At 45.7% G+C, this 14,454-nt stretch overlaps 1 protein-coding gene across 2 annotated transcripts; it reads right to left on the bottom strand.

Moving 5' to 3' along the window:
• Positions 1-1,426: 1,426 nt before the first annotated feature.
• On the bottom strand, positions 1,427-13,259 carry PSMG1 (proteasome assembly chaperone 1). Of its 2 annotated transcripts, none has more exons than XM_045084496.1 (7): positions 13,067-13,259; positions 11,696-11,802; positions 8,958-9,109; positions 7,189-7,251; positions 4,841-5,042; positions 3,481-3,617; positions 1,427-1,643 (listed from the first exon to the last, which is right to left on the bottom strand). In XM_045084496.1, the coding sequence occupies exons 1-7, from the start codon at positions 13,252-13,254 to the stop codon at positions 1,569-1,571; spliced, it is 924 nt and encodes a 307-aa protein (XP_044940431.1). In that variant the 5' UTR covers positions 13,255-13,259; the 3' UTR covers positions 1,427-1,568. The 2 variants fall into 2 exon arrangements, with proteins under 2 accessions (XP_044940431.1, XP_004762229.1); XM_004762172.3 differs by having other exon boundaries at positions 4,844-5,042; positions 13,067-13,258.
• Between the last annotated feature and the right edge of the window lie 1,195 nt (positions 13,260-14,454).

The raw sequence follows: 14,454 nt of genomic DNA, 5'->3' as shown, positions 1-14,454 counted from the left end.
TTACTAAGCAGATGAAAAATGGAACCGGAGGGAAGAAACATTTACTGCACACTTCTATTAATCCAGTAATTTTCCTTTTCCTACCTCCAATTTACAGATGAGGAAACTGGCACGCCAGGGACCACCTGCCCTGTAAGGGTTGGCCTGAGAGTGGCTCTTTTCCGAGGTCGCGCTTCCTCTGTGATCAACGTACCCTCGGTGTGAGAGAAGGCTCCGGCTCCAGACTGGACCCCACAGTCACCACAGGGCTCCGCACACACATTCCTGAATGGACATAGACATTTCTATAACAAGAACGCTTCAACTTCTCTTCTCAAAGCATGTTCCCACACGCTGTGCCTGAGACTTCGGACACTCGAAAGGGGAGTGCAGAATATCCTCACCCCACCTCCAAACCCTGTCGAGAACAGGAAGCAAAATGAATCTAGAAGATACGAGTATGTTGTTACCATCTGTAATATACAGGTGGGTGGGGGATGGGCTCGATGGGGGACGGGCACTCAGGAGGGCCCTTGTGATAAGCACGAAGTGTTGCATGTAAATGATGAACCACTGGACTCTACTCTTGAGACCAATACTGAACTGTATGTCAACCAACTAGAATTTAAACAAAATAACGGTAACAACAAATCTGTAATATACAATGATTCCATAACTTATAAAGAGACCAACATTCCTCAACTTCACCACTGTAAAACTTATCTCCACTGACAGAGCGTAGCGTGTGGTTTCCTGCAGCAGGGCAGCTACTTCGAGCTCACGCCTCGGTCACGTTCTAGCAACAGCAGCCTGCCGTAGCCGAGTTGGTCCCGCCAAGACAGTTAACCCTGCACCAGGGCCCGGGAAAGTCTGCACAAAGAGCCTGCCTGGCAGATAGTACTGAGAAGTGATGAAATACACATTTCTTTTTATTTCATTTTAAGGAAATATCTAACTTTGTTACCTGATCCGTTTCTACCCACAAAAAAACCTGAAGAACCTATAAAATATAAACTTCACATATTAAGAATCACCAACAGGTACACCTCGGTGGCTCAGTCAGTTAAATATCTGCCTTTGGCTCAGGTCATGATCCAGGAGTCCTGGGATGGAGCCCTGGGGTTGGGATCCCTGCTCCCAGGCCTCCCTGCTCGGTGGGGAGCTTGCTTCTCCCCCTCCCCTCTTCTCCCAGCTCATGCTCTATCTCTTATAAATAAAATAATCATCATTAACAAATCAACTTTCAGATATCACACAGAACTACTGCACTAAAGTAACTCTACTTACATTTTACTAAACCTGTTGTTATCTGTAGGTTTTTAAAATTTTAACTAAATTAGTAGTACTAAATACTCAAAACAATACTCCCACCTAGTGGCTAGAGAAAAACTTCTGGCTTATCTTAGTCATCAAGAGTACCGCCATAAAAAAGGAACTAAAACTACAATGAATTTAAAATAAGTTTATTCTGTTTGTACATCCACAAAATACCCCCTTGGGGGAAAAAAAAATAATAACCAACAAACCCATACACCCTGCTCCCCTTGAAGGAATGGATGGTAATACACTTTACAAAACTATCTCCGGAATCATGTATAAATGTTACTCTGAATTTCATTTGTTGTCATCAATTTCTTCAGTATCTCTGTGCTCTGAGGAATATTCTGGAAGAAGAAAAAAACAGTCATCAATACAGTGTGATGGAGAACCCAGTTAGAAACAACAGGCACACTCCAGCCCTACACTCTGAGGATGGAAACAGGAAGGCTCACAAAGAAACGGACCCTGCCCCGAATCTCCACTTTCAGGAGGTAACACATCCGAGCGTCTCAGAGCTTCAGGAATTTGAAGTATTTAAGTAAATGAAACCCCTAAGCCCAAAGCTTTATGGTGACGCCTTGCGGCCTCCACAGGCTGTCCGAGCCCTCTAGTGGAAGATGACCCTCCCGGCCGGCCTCTCCCCGACAGGAGCTCTCGCAGCCCCGCTGCACCCACCGCCACGCGCCCTGGCTCTAAGCCTGCCCTTGTCCATGCTCCCGGCTTCCGTCTCGGATCCAGCTGCAGTGCCAGCCTCTCCTCAGACGGCCCCCACCCCGCTGTGGCAGGCCCGCGGGGGGTGCTCTCCTCCGGCCAGCGGGCACGACGGTGGCCTGTGCCACCTCCAGGCTGTGGCACTCACGTGGCTCCAGAGACGCTCAGGAGAATTCCACACGTCACTGACCCCACGCCCCCCTCAGACCAACTGAGACTATGAACAAACTCAGGACGACCACATCTGCTCACGTCTGAGAGACAACCGCCCTCCACAAACAGCCACTGTACCCGCCGCCATCATTACGTTTACAGGAAGAAATGAACAGGTTGCGAGAAGTTATCTCACTTTCCCCTTCAAAGAATACTCCTGAAAGCGGCAGGCGGACTTAGACTCCATGCAACGACGTCCAGTTCCCAGCGCGTGAGCGGAGCGCTGTGCCGCACCAGAACAAGACTGCTGCAGGTCTGCTCTCGCGCCGCCGCGGGAAGGGCCCTCAGTTAACCACACAAGCAAACCCAGCGGTTAGTTATGTCCTCTGAAAGCACCGCTACCGATAAAACTCAGCTGGTCAAAAAGCTTACCCATGACTCCAGCTGATATAAAATCATGCTTGAATTATACGAACTTAGTCTTAAGTTCTACTAATTCAACAAATGGCTGGGAAAGCATTCTCCTATCTTCCAGGTGCCTGACGACTGGGGGGCACCAAAATGGGAAAACGTGGTCCATCCCCACGGAGCCAACCGTCTAGCAAGCACACTAATTTAATGAGACAAGTACAATGAGCTAACTCTAAAAGAACTTGCCAGAAAAGATTTCCTAACATCAATGGTCATTCTACAATAAAACAGGACTCCCACTGTGGAACACTATTGTTGTCTCTTCCCTGTACGAGAGAAAATCTTACCCAGGGCACATACACTTTCAGCCAATCTCCTAGGGAAAGGACAGGACCTCCTAAACTACCTGAAACCACAGGCAAAACTTTTGGTGTACATGTTCCGATAGGAGTTTTTCCAGGGAAAGAGCCCAGGGATATACACACAAAGAGCAGGTTTATCTTGCCTTCACATAGCCAGGCCCATGCAAAATTAAGTGAATACACGATGATAATTTAATTCATGCTGTGCTCAAAAATTCCTTCTTAAATATTACAACCTTCCAAGTGAATTAGTTACAGAAACTTCCTGAAAAGTCAAACCATCCCTCTACACAGCCATCTGGGATTTGTATCAATGCACTGCACTGGTCTACCATGAAAAAGCTTAAATAAAACATCTCTCCAGTTACAGAAGTACATCTAAAAGAAAGGGCAGCAATCCAATTCAAAGTGCCAGATCAGAAAGCTTTACTTGGAGGAAAAAAGATCTCTAAGCATTCCTTAAGTTTTAAACCAGTACCATAAATTTACCATTGTTATTAAGTTTGTTGTAACTCGGTATTAAGTCAATGAGCTAAAACCTTACCTTAACCAAACCTTTCAAGCTTCTGGAAGAAAGGATAGGCTTAAAAGCTTCAACTGTGATTAGGTCTAACTTCATCACATCAGTGTAACACAAATACAGAACTGCAGGAATCCTCCACACTTGACAGTAACTCAGAACTGTGAATAACACAAGGGAATAAAGCACTTAAGTCTTCTACCGTATGATTTTTAAACTAAACACCTCTAAATAAAAAAGGCTACTTCTGGGTGCCTGGGTGGCTAAGTTGGTTAAGCAACTGCCTTCGGCTCAAGTCATGATCCTGGAGTCCCAGGATCGAGTCCCACATCAGGTTCCCTGCTCAGTGGGGAGTCTGCTTCTCCCTCTGACCCTCCCCCCCATGCCCTCTCTCTCAGATAAATAAATAAAATCTTTAAAAAAAAAAAGGCTACTCTTTTTTTTTCTTTTTTTTTAATTTTTTATTTTTTATAAACATATACTTTTATCCTCAGGGGTACAGATCTGTGAATCGCCAGGTTTACACACTTCACAGCACTCACCAAAGCACATACCCTCCCCAATGTCCATAACCCCACCCCCTTCTCCCAACCCCTCTCCCCGCAGCAACCCTCAGTTTGTTTTGTGAGATTAAGAGTCACTTATGGTTTGTCTCCCTCCCAATCCCATCTTGTTTCATTGATTCTTCTCCTACCCACTTAAGCCCCCATGTTGCATCACTACTTCAAAAGGCTACTCTTAAAAGTAGTTCTCTGTTGTTTTACTTAAAGTGTCTACTGTCATATCAAACCACTTATAATGTATATTTTCTTTCAAAGCCAATTTATTTTCGCTAAATAATTTCTTGCTTTTGTAAATATTGCTTATTTTACATTTCCTGAATATACTGAGACACATCATAGGTAACTACAAGATTAAAATTTTGCTGAATATAATAAAACAGATTAGCCACTTACTCCAGTAAACTTCACATTTAAGGGGAAAAAAACCTACTTACTCACAAATAGTAATTATATTAGCTACCAAAGAGTAAGTAACAATCTCACATTTGATGTGATGTTAGGGTATAATCAGTAACAGGAATAAAAAATAAAATATTCAAGAAACTTCAGTATCAGAACTAGAGCAACTCTGCCAGGCTGCAAAGTTAAGAACTCAGTTAAGAATTCTGAGCTGCTCTCACATGGTAACTGCGTGTGTGGACAATGTTAAAATTCAAAATACACACAACATACTAGCAACAAGAGACATTAAAGCAATACATTGGTATTGCTAATCATCATTAGCAAACTACTTTAAAAAAAGTCCCCTAATAATTACAGTAGTAACTAATAACCAATAAAGCATTAACAAGACACACGGTAAATGTCACAAATTTTAACACCACCTGCTGCAGGAAGGTCGTGTACGATATTTGGTTGTTCCAGCAGTGAACAGCATGGAGGCTCTTTGAAATTCTGTGTTTTCAGGGCTTTCAGGAAAGGAGAATGAAGGCTGCTAGTAGATTCTGAAGTTTTATAGTCAGTAACATGCCGACATGTGAGAATCGTCACTTGCATATTCTTCCTTGCACAAGAGCCAAAGACCTAAGGCAAAATTGACCTCAAATTAAAATACAAACATAATTTTGTTACAGAACAGAAACATTCCTCTAGCTGTTTATCTAACATCGTTTACAGTAATATTCCCCTTGAGAGGTGGACGTGTCCAATGGAAAAGAGAACACATCTGTTGTCCCCTTACCCAGGTTTGATCTTGATTCTGTCCCTTTCTGGTTTGCTGACCTTTTCTAAGTCACTTTCCTCAGCTGTGAACAGAGGACAGTGCTGCCCACCTGAGGGGGCTGCCGTGTGCAGTCAGTGAAGTCAGGAAGAAACACGGCTGGCACAGCTGTGCTAACACCAGGACAGGCTTCCAGGGTAAAGGAGCTGCTCAACTATGAGATCTATTCCAATACAGATATTTCTAAAAACAGCACATTACTTGCAAGCGACATTCAGACTAACAGTATATCGGCAAAAGGAAGTGATCCCCCTCCACTAATCCGTGTGTTCCTGCGTTCAGTAACACTTTAATAAAGATGTTTCTAAGCTGCAACCGTGCACTCACAATAGTGTTGTATCACTGCAATATTCCGTAAATGCATTTTTAAGTCTTTTGCTTATAGGCAAGTTTTAATCACTCTAGACCTTTATTTTCTCCTAAGCATGTATTTTGTGAAGTTCCAAGGACCCCTTCCAGCTTTTAAAATCTATGGTCTTGTAAACAAAAAAAAAAGCAGCTTTTTGGGTTTTTTGGGGTTTTTTAAGAACAAAAAGTAAACTTTAGGCCACCCTACCTTGTCTGAAGTATTTTACAAAAAAAAAGAAAATGGTGGGGCGCCTGGGTGGCTCAGTGGGTTAGGCTGCTACCTTCGGCTCAGGTCATGATCTCAGGGTCCTGGGATTGAGTCCCGCATCGGGCTCTCTGCTCAGCAGGGAGCCTGCTTCCTCCTCTCTCTCTGCCTGCCTCTCTGCCTACTTGTGATCTCTCTCTGTCAAGTGAATAGATAAAATCTTTAAAAAAAAAAAAAAAAAAAAAAAAAAAAAAAGAAAATGGCTATTTTTTTTTTTCTTTTTAAAGATTATTTATTTATTTGACAGACGGAGATCACAAGTAGGCAGAGAGGCAGGCAGAGAGAGAGAGGAGGAAGCAGGCTTCCTGCTGAGCAGAGAGCCCGATGCGGGGCTCGATCCCAGGACCCTGAGATCATGACCTGAGCCAAAGGCAGAGGCCTTAACCCACTGAGCCACCTAAGTGCCCCAAAAATGGCTATTTCTAATAATAACAACGGAACTACAAATTTTACACATCATTAATGATTTCTAAGACTAACTTCATCATCTCACAGCTTAGTAAATAAACACAAAATAGCTAACATCAGCAGGTACATCCCATTTAAAAAAACACATTACTCACTAGTCCTAATTTATTAACCTCCCTACAACACTCATACTCTGAATTCACACTTGACTACTCTGTTAGACTGTGTGTGTTTATCAGGATTTTGTGGCTGACATGAGCCAAACGGTAGGGGGATGCAGATTGTCCCTGAGGAAAAAAAAAATACTGATGAAAAAATCTGAAGTTCTGGAAAAGTTGTCCCATAGTACAAAAATAATAAAATATTCTTGACATAACAATCATGCTACTTAAATTGAAGGAACACAAATTGGGGTGCCTGGGTGGCTCGGCCAGTTAAGCATCTGCCTTTGGTTAAGGTCAGGATCCCAGGATCAGATCACTGGGATTCAGTCCTGCATCCGGCTCCCTGCTCAGCGGGGAGTCTGCTTCTCCCTCTCCCTGCAGTTCCCCCTGCTTGTGTGCGCATGCTCTCTCTCTCTCTCAAATAAATAAATTAAATATTTATTTATTTGTTTGTTTGTTTGTTTGTTTGTTTATTTAGAGAGATAGCTGGGCGCCTGGTTGGCTTTCTTTCAAACGTAACAATACAGCAGATGAAAAGGATCCAACTGTTTTATGCTTCTTTGGCCTATAATCTTCAGCACATTTGTTAAATGAGTTATTTTATTCTTTATATTCCATAACAAATTCCTATGATACTTAATTTCCTATGATAATTTTAAGAAAAAAAAACAAATACTTCCCTGTTTTGCATGTGACTGTGTAGGCTCAAGTGTTAAGACACGGAGCCCTTAAAAAAGGGAGCTCACCCGTCTTCATTTCTCTTACCTTTTCCAGCCACTGATACTGCTGATCTTCAGCTACGTAGCAGCTGCACTGACAGAGGACAACCTGGAAAATCACATCCAAGTGTTTCGTCAGGTCAAATGAATTTGACACACTCCGAACTACCACCATATACACATCATTTGAATCCTAATATAACCTTTAGGTAGTACTTGCTTTCTTAATTTGCTATTGGTTTATTTATTCGAATCAAACCACTACTGGCAGTTAACATGAGAATAAAGTACACATGAACGGAGTGACCACAAGAGTTTGCATAGGAGACACTGAAGACACTACCAATAAATGCTACCAGAATCTTCTTTATGACACAAGAATGATACCAGTCCTGCTTGCCCTTCTAGGGGTCATACACTGGGAAGGCCAAACACAAAACAAATGTAAACGCTATTAACATAAGCATTATACAAACTCTAGGTGCTATCAGAGTGAATGGCAGCCAGACAGCATCTCAACCCAAATGGCACTGTGAAACTGTACTGATGCCTCTGAAGACATGGTCTTATTTTAGAAAACAAGTTCTAACCCACGTACTCAAAGCAAAATAATCTGTAATGCCACAATGCTGTAAAAGGTTGGGTTCCTGATTATTAATGCTCATGGAATGATATTATCCACAGAACTCAACATCTACTAAAACATTGCCAGAAATGCTAACACTTAATTACCCAAAGGAAGCAAAGAAGGCAAAAAAAGTACAGTGGGATGGGGGACAAGAAAAAGACTGGACATAAACTACACACGTAGGTTATGCTTAATCAAGAAATATCTCATGAATGTACGACTAGAAAAGGTGATGGAAATTTCTCCTACTGGACCTTCACAATCTGTTCTAAAGTACAATCTTCTCAAAGATGAGATCAAAAACATGCTTACTTTATACATTATTTCCTATAAATGCTAGATGTGCATAAAAATCCTTATGCAATCTTAAATAACTTTGGATAGCATGTTAAAAAACAAACTAGAAGTATTAAAAGATCAAACTTTACAGTTTTCAAGGCTAACATTGGGTCTTTACCTTTTGAAATAAGCCCCATTACAGTATTAGGGACTCAGCAGCTTCTTTCACTGTTTAAACCCCTGTGCTGGCCCATGTTCAACAGCTCAGCAGCTGGGGAACAGTGCTCTGTCAGACAAGCAGGTGGGGAGACACAGCACCTGCCTGGCCACCTCTTTTGCCTGACTCTCAAATCGCCCCGTATGCTGTGCTCTCTGAAAGGACCCAAGATTAGGATCTGAACGCATAGGACACAAGGAAATCACTCGGTGTCAACTACAGAATGACTTTCAGGGCTTAAAAAATCAGGTTAGGGTAAAAGATTAAAGTCAAGAGAATTATGCTCAGAACGCATAAAGCATTCATTTGTTCAATCAACACTACCAGAGTTTCTAGCATGTACCAGGCATTTGCTAAATCCTGGGTATCCTGCCACAAAAGAGAACTCCCTGCTTTCACAGAGTGAACACATTTTTGCACATTCAGAGTTACCAGCTGAAATAATTTTTTGAATGAGAGCAAGGTGTGAATGTCTGCTGTCTATGGTTTTTCCTAACAAAGTTATTTCAGAATTTCCTAGGACTTTATCAACACACTGTGTTCGCCACACTAATATTTATATAAGTAACAGCACTGCCTACAGGTGCAATTCGTCAGCCCAGAAGCAGATATAAAGGAACACAAAATTCAAATGAACACCACACGAATGATGCCTAAACAGCTCCCTCTGAAGCATCCAAGTCCCACATACCGAGGGACTCGATTTCAGATGATAAAATACACAAAAGGCCTCTGCGGGGGACAGATGTGTCGTGTCCGTTGTTCTACACCATTCATTCCAGAGGTTAGCACAGCCAACTTCTTCCCAGACTCCTGAATTCATTACAAATGACGACAAAAACGCTGTGAAAAACAATTCACATCAGTTAGTGCCATGTCTGCAAGCTGAATTTTCTAGAATCAAAAACGATTTCAAGTTACTCTAGAATTTGAGACCTACAAGAGCCATTAAGACCACTAACCGTACACAGCCATTTTACAGAAAAGGAAACTGGGGACTCAAGAAGTTAAACAACCTCAGTACAGATGGTATCAGAGGCAAGAATTCAGAACACAGGTTTACTGCCAGGCTGTACCACACTGTCACAAGGTAAGACTTGCAGGGAAACTGTCGGCCAGGAGAACTTCATATAAATGAGTCAACAGTTACTTACCACTTACTTACTATGTCCTGCAAGCAAGGGCTACCTGACAGGGCAAAATCGACTTCCTAGAGGCTCCTAGGGCTCACCCCCAGAGCCTGTGCACCAGCCAGAATCACACAAGTCTGCGCACCTACATCCATCTGCTGTCCTAGCTGGACCCTGCACTGTTAGCCTACCAAATGGAGTCATACATGTACAGATCTCCAAACTTGAGTGCTCAAAAATGTTAGGGACCATCACTGGTATTTTTAGAGTTCTCATCCTGTTCTCAAAGGATCCTGTTACTTCAAAAACATTTAAGAACCACTGCTCCAAAGGGGCCATGTACACACGCCACCTTGGTCGCTCTGAGTCTGGCCCAAACAGTACCAGGACTCTGAGGACATGTGGATACCTGGACACACTATAAACTCAGTTCCTGTGATTTACAACTTCCTTAACCAAAGCACACGTCCTTTAAATCTTAATTTTTAAAAGTCTGTCAAAAAGACGGTTATCAACCATACACAAAGATAAACTCGAAATGGATAAAAGACCTCAACGTGAGACAGGAATCCACCAGAATCCTAGAAAAGAACATAGGCAGTAACCTCTTCGATACCAGCCACAGCAACTTCTTGCAAGATATGTCTCTAAAGGCAAAGGAAACAAAAGCCAAAATAAACTTTTGGGACTTCATCAAAATCAAAAGCTTCTGCACAGCAAAGGAAACAGTCAAGAAAACGAAGAGGCAACCCACGGAATGGGAGAAAATATTTGCAAATGACAGTACAGACAAAAGGTTGATATCCAGGATCTATAATGAACTCCTCAAACTCAACACACACGAAACAGGCAAACATATCATAAAATGGGAAGAAGATATGAACAGACACTTCTCCAATCAAGACATACAAATGGCTATCAGACACATGAAAAAATGTTCATCATCACTAGCCCTCAGGGAGATTCAAATTAAAACTGCATTGAGATATCACCTTACACCAGTTAGAATGGCCAAAATTAACAAAACAGGAAACAACATGTGTTGGAGGGGATGTGGAGAAAGGGGAACCCTCTTACACTGTTGGAGGGAATGCAAGTTGGTGCAGCCTCTTTGGAGAACAGTGTGGAGATTCCTCAAGAAATTAAAAGTAGAGCTTCCCTATGACCCTGCAATTGCACTCCTGGGTATTTACCCCAAAAATACAGATGGAGTGAAAAGAAGGGCCATCTGTACCCCAATGTTTATAGCAGCAATGGCCACGGTCGCCAACTGTGGAAAGAACCAAGATGCCCTTCAACGGACAAATGGATAAGGAAGATGTGGTCCATATACACTATGGAGTATGATGCCTCCATACGAAAGGACGAATACCTAACTTTTGTAGCAACATGGACGGGACTGGAAGAGATGATGCTGAGTGAAATAAGTCAAGCAGAGAGAGTCAATTATCATATGGTTTCTCTTATTCGTGGAGCACAACAAATAACATGGAAGATATGGGGAGATGGAGAGGAAAAGGGAGTTGAGGGAAATTGGAGGGGGAGGTGAACCATGAGAGACTATGGACTCTGAAAAACAATCTGAGGGTTTTGAAGGGGCGGGGGGTGGGAGGTTGGGGGAACCAGGTGGTGGGTATTAGGGAGGGCACAGATTACATGGAGCACTAGGTCTGGTGCAAAAACAATGAATACTGTTATGCTGAAAAGAAATTTAAAAAAATAAATAAATAAAGACGGTTATCATTTGAGCAGGCACAGATTTTACTCAGATACAAAGTTACCCTGCTACGACTTTTTCTAAAAAAGTAACAGACATTTGAAGTACCAGGATAAGAAGTAAGTAACAGGGATTTTGGTTTTTCTTGTTTAAATTCTTTATTTAAATTCAATCAATTAGGGGCACCTAGGTAACTCAGTAGGTTATAGCCTCTCTCTTCAGCTCAGGTCATGATCCCAGCATCCTGGGATGGAGCCCCACATCAGGCTCTCTGCTCAGCAGGGAGCCTGCTTCCCCATCTCTCTCTCTCTGCCTGCCTCTCTGCTTACTTGTGATCTGTCAAATAAATAAAATCTTTGAAAAAATAAAAGAATAAAAATAATAAATTCAATGAATTAACATACAATGCATTACTAGTTTCAGAGGTAGAGTACAGGGACTGATCAGTTGCATACAACACCCAGGGCTCAGTACATCACATGCCCTCCTTAATGCCTATCACCCAGTTACCCCATTCCCCACCCACCTCCCACGGATTTTGTTCTTTCAACAAAACGACCATTCTAACACATTTCTACTCACCTACTGCATTATTTCCTATAGCAATTATGAATTTGGAGCAAGGATATTTTTCCAGCAGAGAAACTTCCAAAGATGTTTTTGTCTGTCTTCGAAAGAGCCGCACCTCCCTAACACAAGAAACAAAAGACAAAACTAAAGCAACTTAAACATAATTAGTACCTATTATGAGGAAAACGATACTAGAGGCATGATTCTGTAATCGGCAATATGCAGGCTTTAATTTCATAAAGAATGTAATTACCACCTAAGGGAAACAACAGAGTCAGGCAACAATAACTAACAGATAAAACCATCTGATGCAGGGGTGCCTGGGTGGCTCCGTGGGGTAAAGCCTCTTCTTTTGGCTCAGGTCATGAGCCCGGGGTCCTGAGAGCTCTATGCACAGCGGGGAGCCTGCCTCCCCCCCCCCCTCTCTGCCTGCCTCTCTGCCTACTTGTGATCTCTGTCAAATAAATAAATAAAATCTTAAAAAAAAAAAAAAATCTGATGCAAAATTCATGGAGAACTCCAAAACAGAAATCAGGCTGTCCGCCTGACCCAGTGATCAACCTCAGCATCCCCCAGAGTGGCACAATCGCGTACAGTGTGCAACAAGAAATGGGAAGCACCACCGTCCCGCCAGCAGAGTACTGAGCTTGCACCACGCGTCCAAGAGGAACATCCATCCACAGAGAATGCAGGGAGAGAACGAACAGGATAAATCAGACAAATTCAGGGTGTGGGACACCCTACCCAACAACTACCTCGGCAGGGGTGAGGAGGAGGGGCTGCTCTAAATGACCGGCAGCTCGAGAGAGACAGAACGTCGAAAAGTAACGCGTGGACCTCGTCCGGGTTCTGACTTGGAGGAGTTCACCGAAACACCCGGCGTCTGACACTCCGGCGCGAGTCTGGTCCTGCGCCGGTACTACACGGTGTCAGACGACTACCTTCGGCAGGAGCTGTTCGCGCACACTCGGGAAAACGCCTCCGCCGTTCGAGGCGCATCGGAAAAGCGGGGACGTGCAAGGCCGCGGTCACTGGGACTCCGAGGTGGGGGGATGAAATACAGGCGGCGACGCCGTCACCACTGTCCAATCTACGTGCATGGGTTGGGGCGGAGGGTCATTCTGTATTTTCTTTGCTCTTTGTAAAGAGGCGGGTTTTCCACCTGGTACGGACACCGAGGCTAACGAAGAGCGGAGGATAGAAAGGCTTTGAGAGAGCTGCCTTACGTCCACGGACCACGAACCCCCAACGACGGCCTCCCGGGAACCCGCTTCGAGCGCGCACGGCGGCCCCCGAGGCCCCGCAAAGGAAGCCCCGGCGGTACGCACGCCGCGGAGGCCGCCGCAGGCCAGCGCCACCCCGCGCCCGACCCCCGGACCTCACCTCTTCCGCGCCAGCTGCCGCCGGACCTCCCTGTCCTCGGCCGTCTCCCTCTTCCCCTCCTCCTCCTCCTCCTCCTCGTCCTCGGTCCCAGCGCGGCACGGCGCCCTCACCACCTCGCCGAAGAACGTGGCCGCCATGGCAGCCGCGCCAGCGTCCGGGCCCGTCCGCGGCGCCCCAGAACGGCGCATGCGCCCCGCCCTCAGCCGCGGCCCGCCACGCCCCGTGCTCCGCCTCCGCACCCGAGCCACGCCCTCACACCACGCCCCCGCGCACGCGCGCGTTCCCCGCGGCCGCGCCAGTCTCTAGCTTCTTATTCTAGAGCCGGAGCGCGCGGCAACCGAGAGGTAGGAAGACTCCGGGCTAGAGAGGCCAGCGCGGGGCGGGGGCGCGTCCTGTCCCGGCAGGTGGCGCCCGGGAGACAGGACCCCGGCTCGGCCGGCGGCGCGCGGGAGAAGCCCGCCCCGCTCCCCCGCCTTCCTGCCCGCGGCGCCCGTTCCCCTTCTCCGCCGGGGCGGCGCTGCGGGCCGAGGGGGGAAGAAATACGGCGCTCCGTGGGGGGGTCAAACGCGGGTTTTACTCCGCGCTGAGAGTTCACAGGTCGGGGCTGGCGGTCCAGCCCGTCTCCGTCTACGCGAACGCGAGCATAGTTCGCTTCTCCCCGGAGCGCGGCCGCGTCCCGTCCCGGCGGCACTTGGCCGTCGGTGGCCTCCCGTGACGGAGCGGGGCGAGCGGGTTCGCGGAGCCCGAGGCCGAGGCCGAGGGGCGGCCGCGCCGGGTCAGAGGTGGGGCGGTGCCCGGCGCTGCCGTGAGACCCGGTCGGCTGCCCTGCGTCACTGCGCTGGAGACCGGGACCGGCGCGCAGTGTGAAGGCCGCCGGCGACGCCCGCAGCTGCTGCTGGGTCAGGCACGGCCTCCTGTTTCCCAGGCTCAGCCGCCGCGAGTACCTTGTCTTGACACGTGGAGAACCAGTATCAACAGCGGCATGTGCGTCAAATCCGTCTTGGCGAACGGAACCCAAACCGAAGTCTGAGTTTTGAAGCAAAATTGGGAACATTTAGAGCTAACAGTGTGACCAGATTGCTGTCCAGTGCGAGCGAGGGGCCCTTGCGCGTGCTCAGCAAGCTGACCAAGGTGGTGTGGTTAAGGGGCACGGATTCCCGGGCTGCTCTGGAATGGCTGGATTGCAGAAGAAAGAGGAAGGTTCGCTATCCCTGTGCCTAAGTCCTTTTTGTCGAATAAAGTAACTTGTCATTTTTACCAGGAAAATTTACTGCGATTTGATTTCACAATTACATTAGGAAGAAATCATTTCTAGAAAGCTGACTGAAACTCTGAGTAGGGTAATCATACATTTGGCAGTGATTTAAATTCTGTGTACATTTCACAGT

Source organism: Mustela putorius, unplaced genomic scaffold (genome assembly GCF_011764305.1).
Source record: "Mustela putorius furo isolate JIRA1106 unplaced genomic scaffold, ASM1176430v1.1 tig00000765_pilon_pilon_pilon, whole genome shotgun sequence".
Taxonomy (NCBI): Eukaryota; Metazoa; Chordata; class Mammalia; order Carnivora; family Mustelidae; genus Mustela; species Mustela putorius.
The sequence above is the reverse complement of the archived record's forward strand: the minus strand, read 5'-3'. Positions and strand labels throughout refer to the sequence as shown.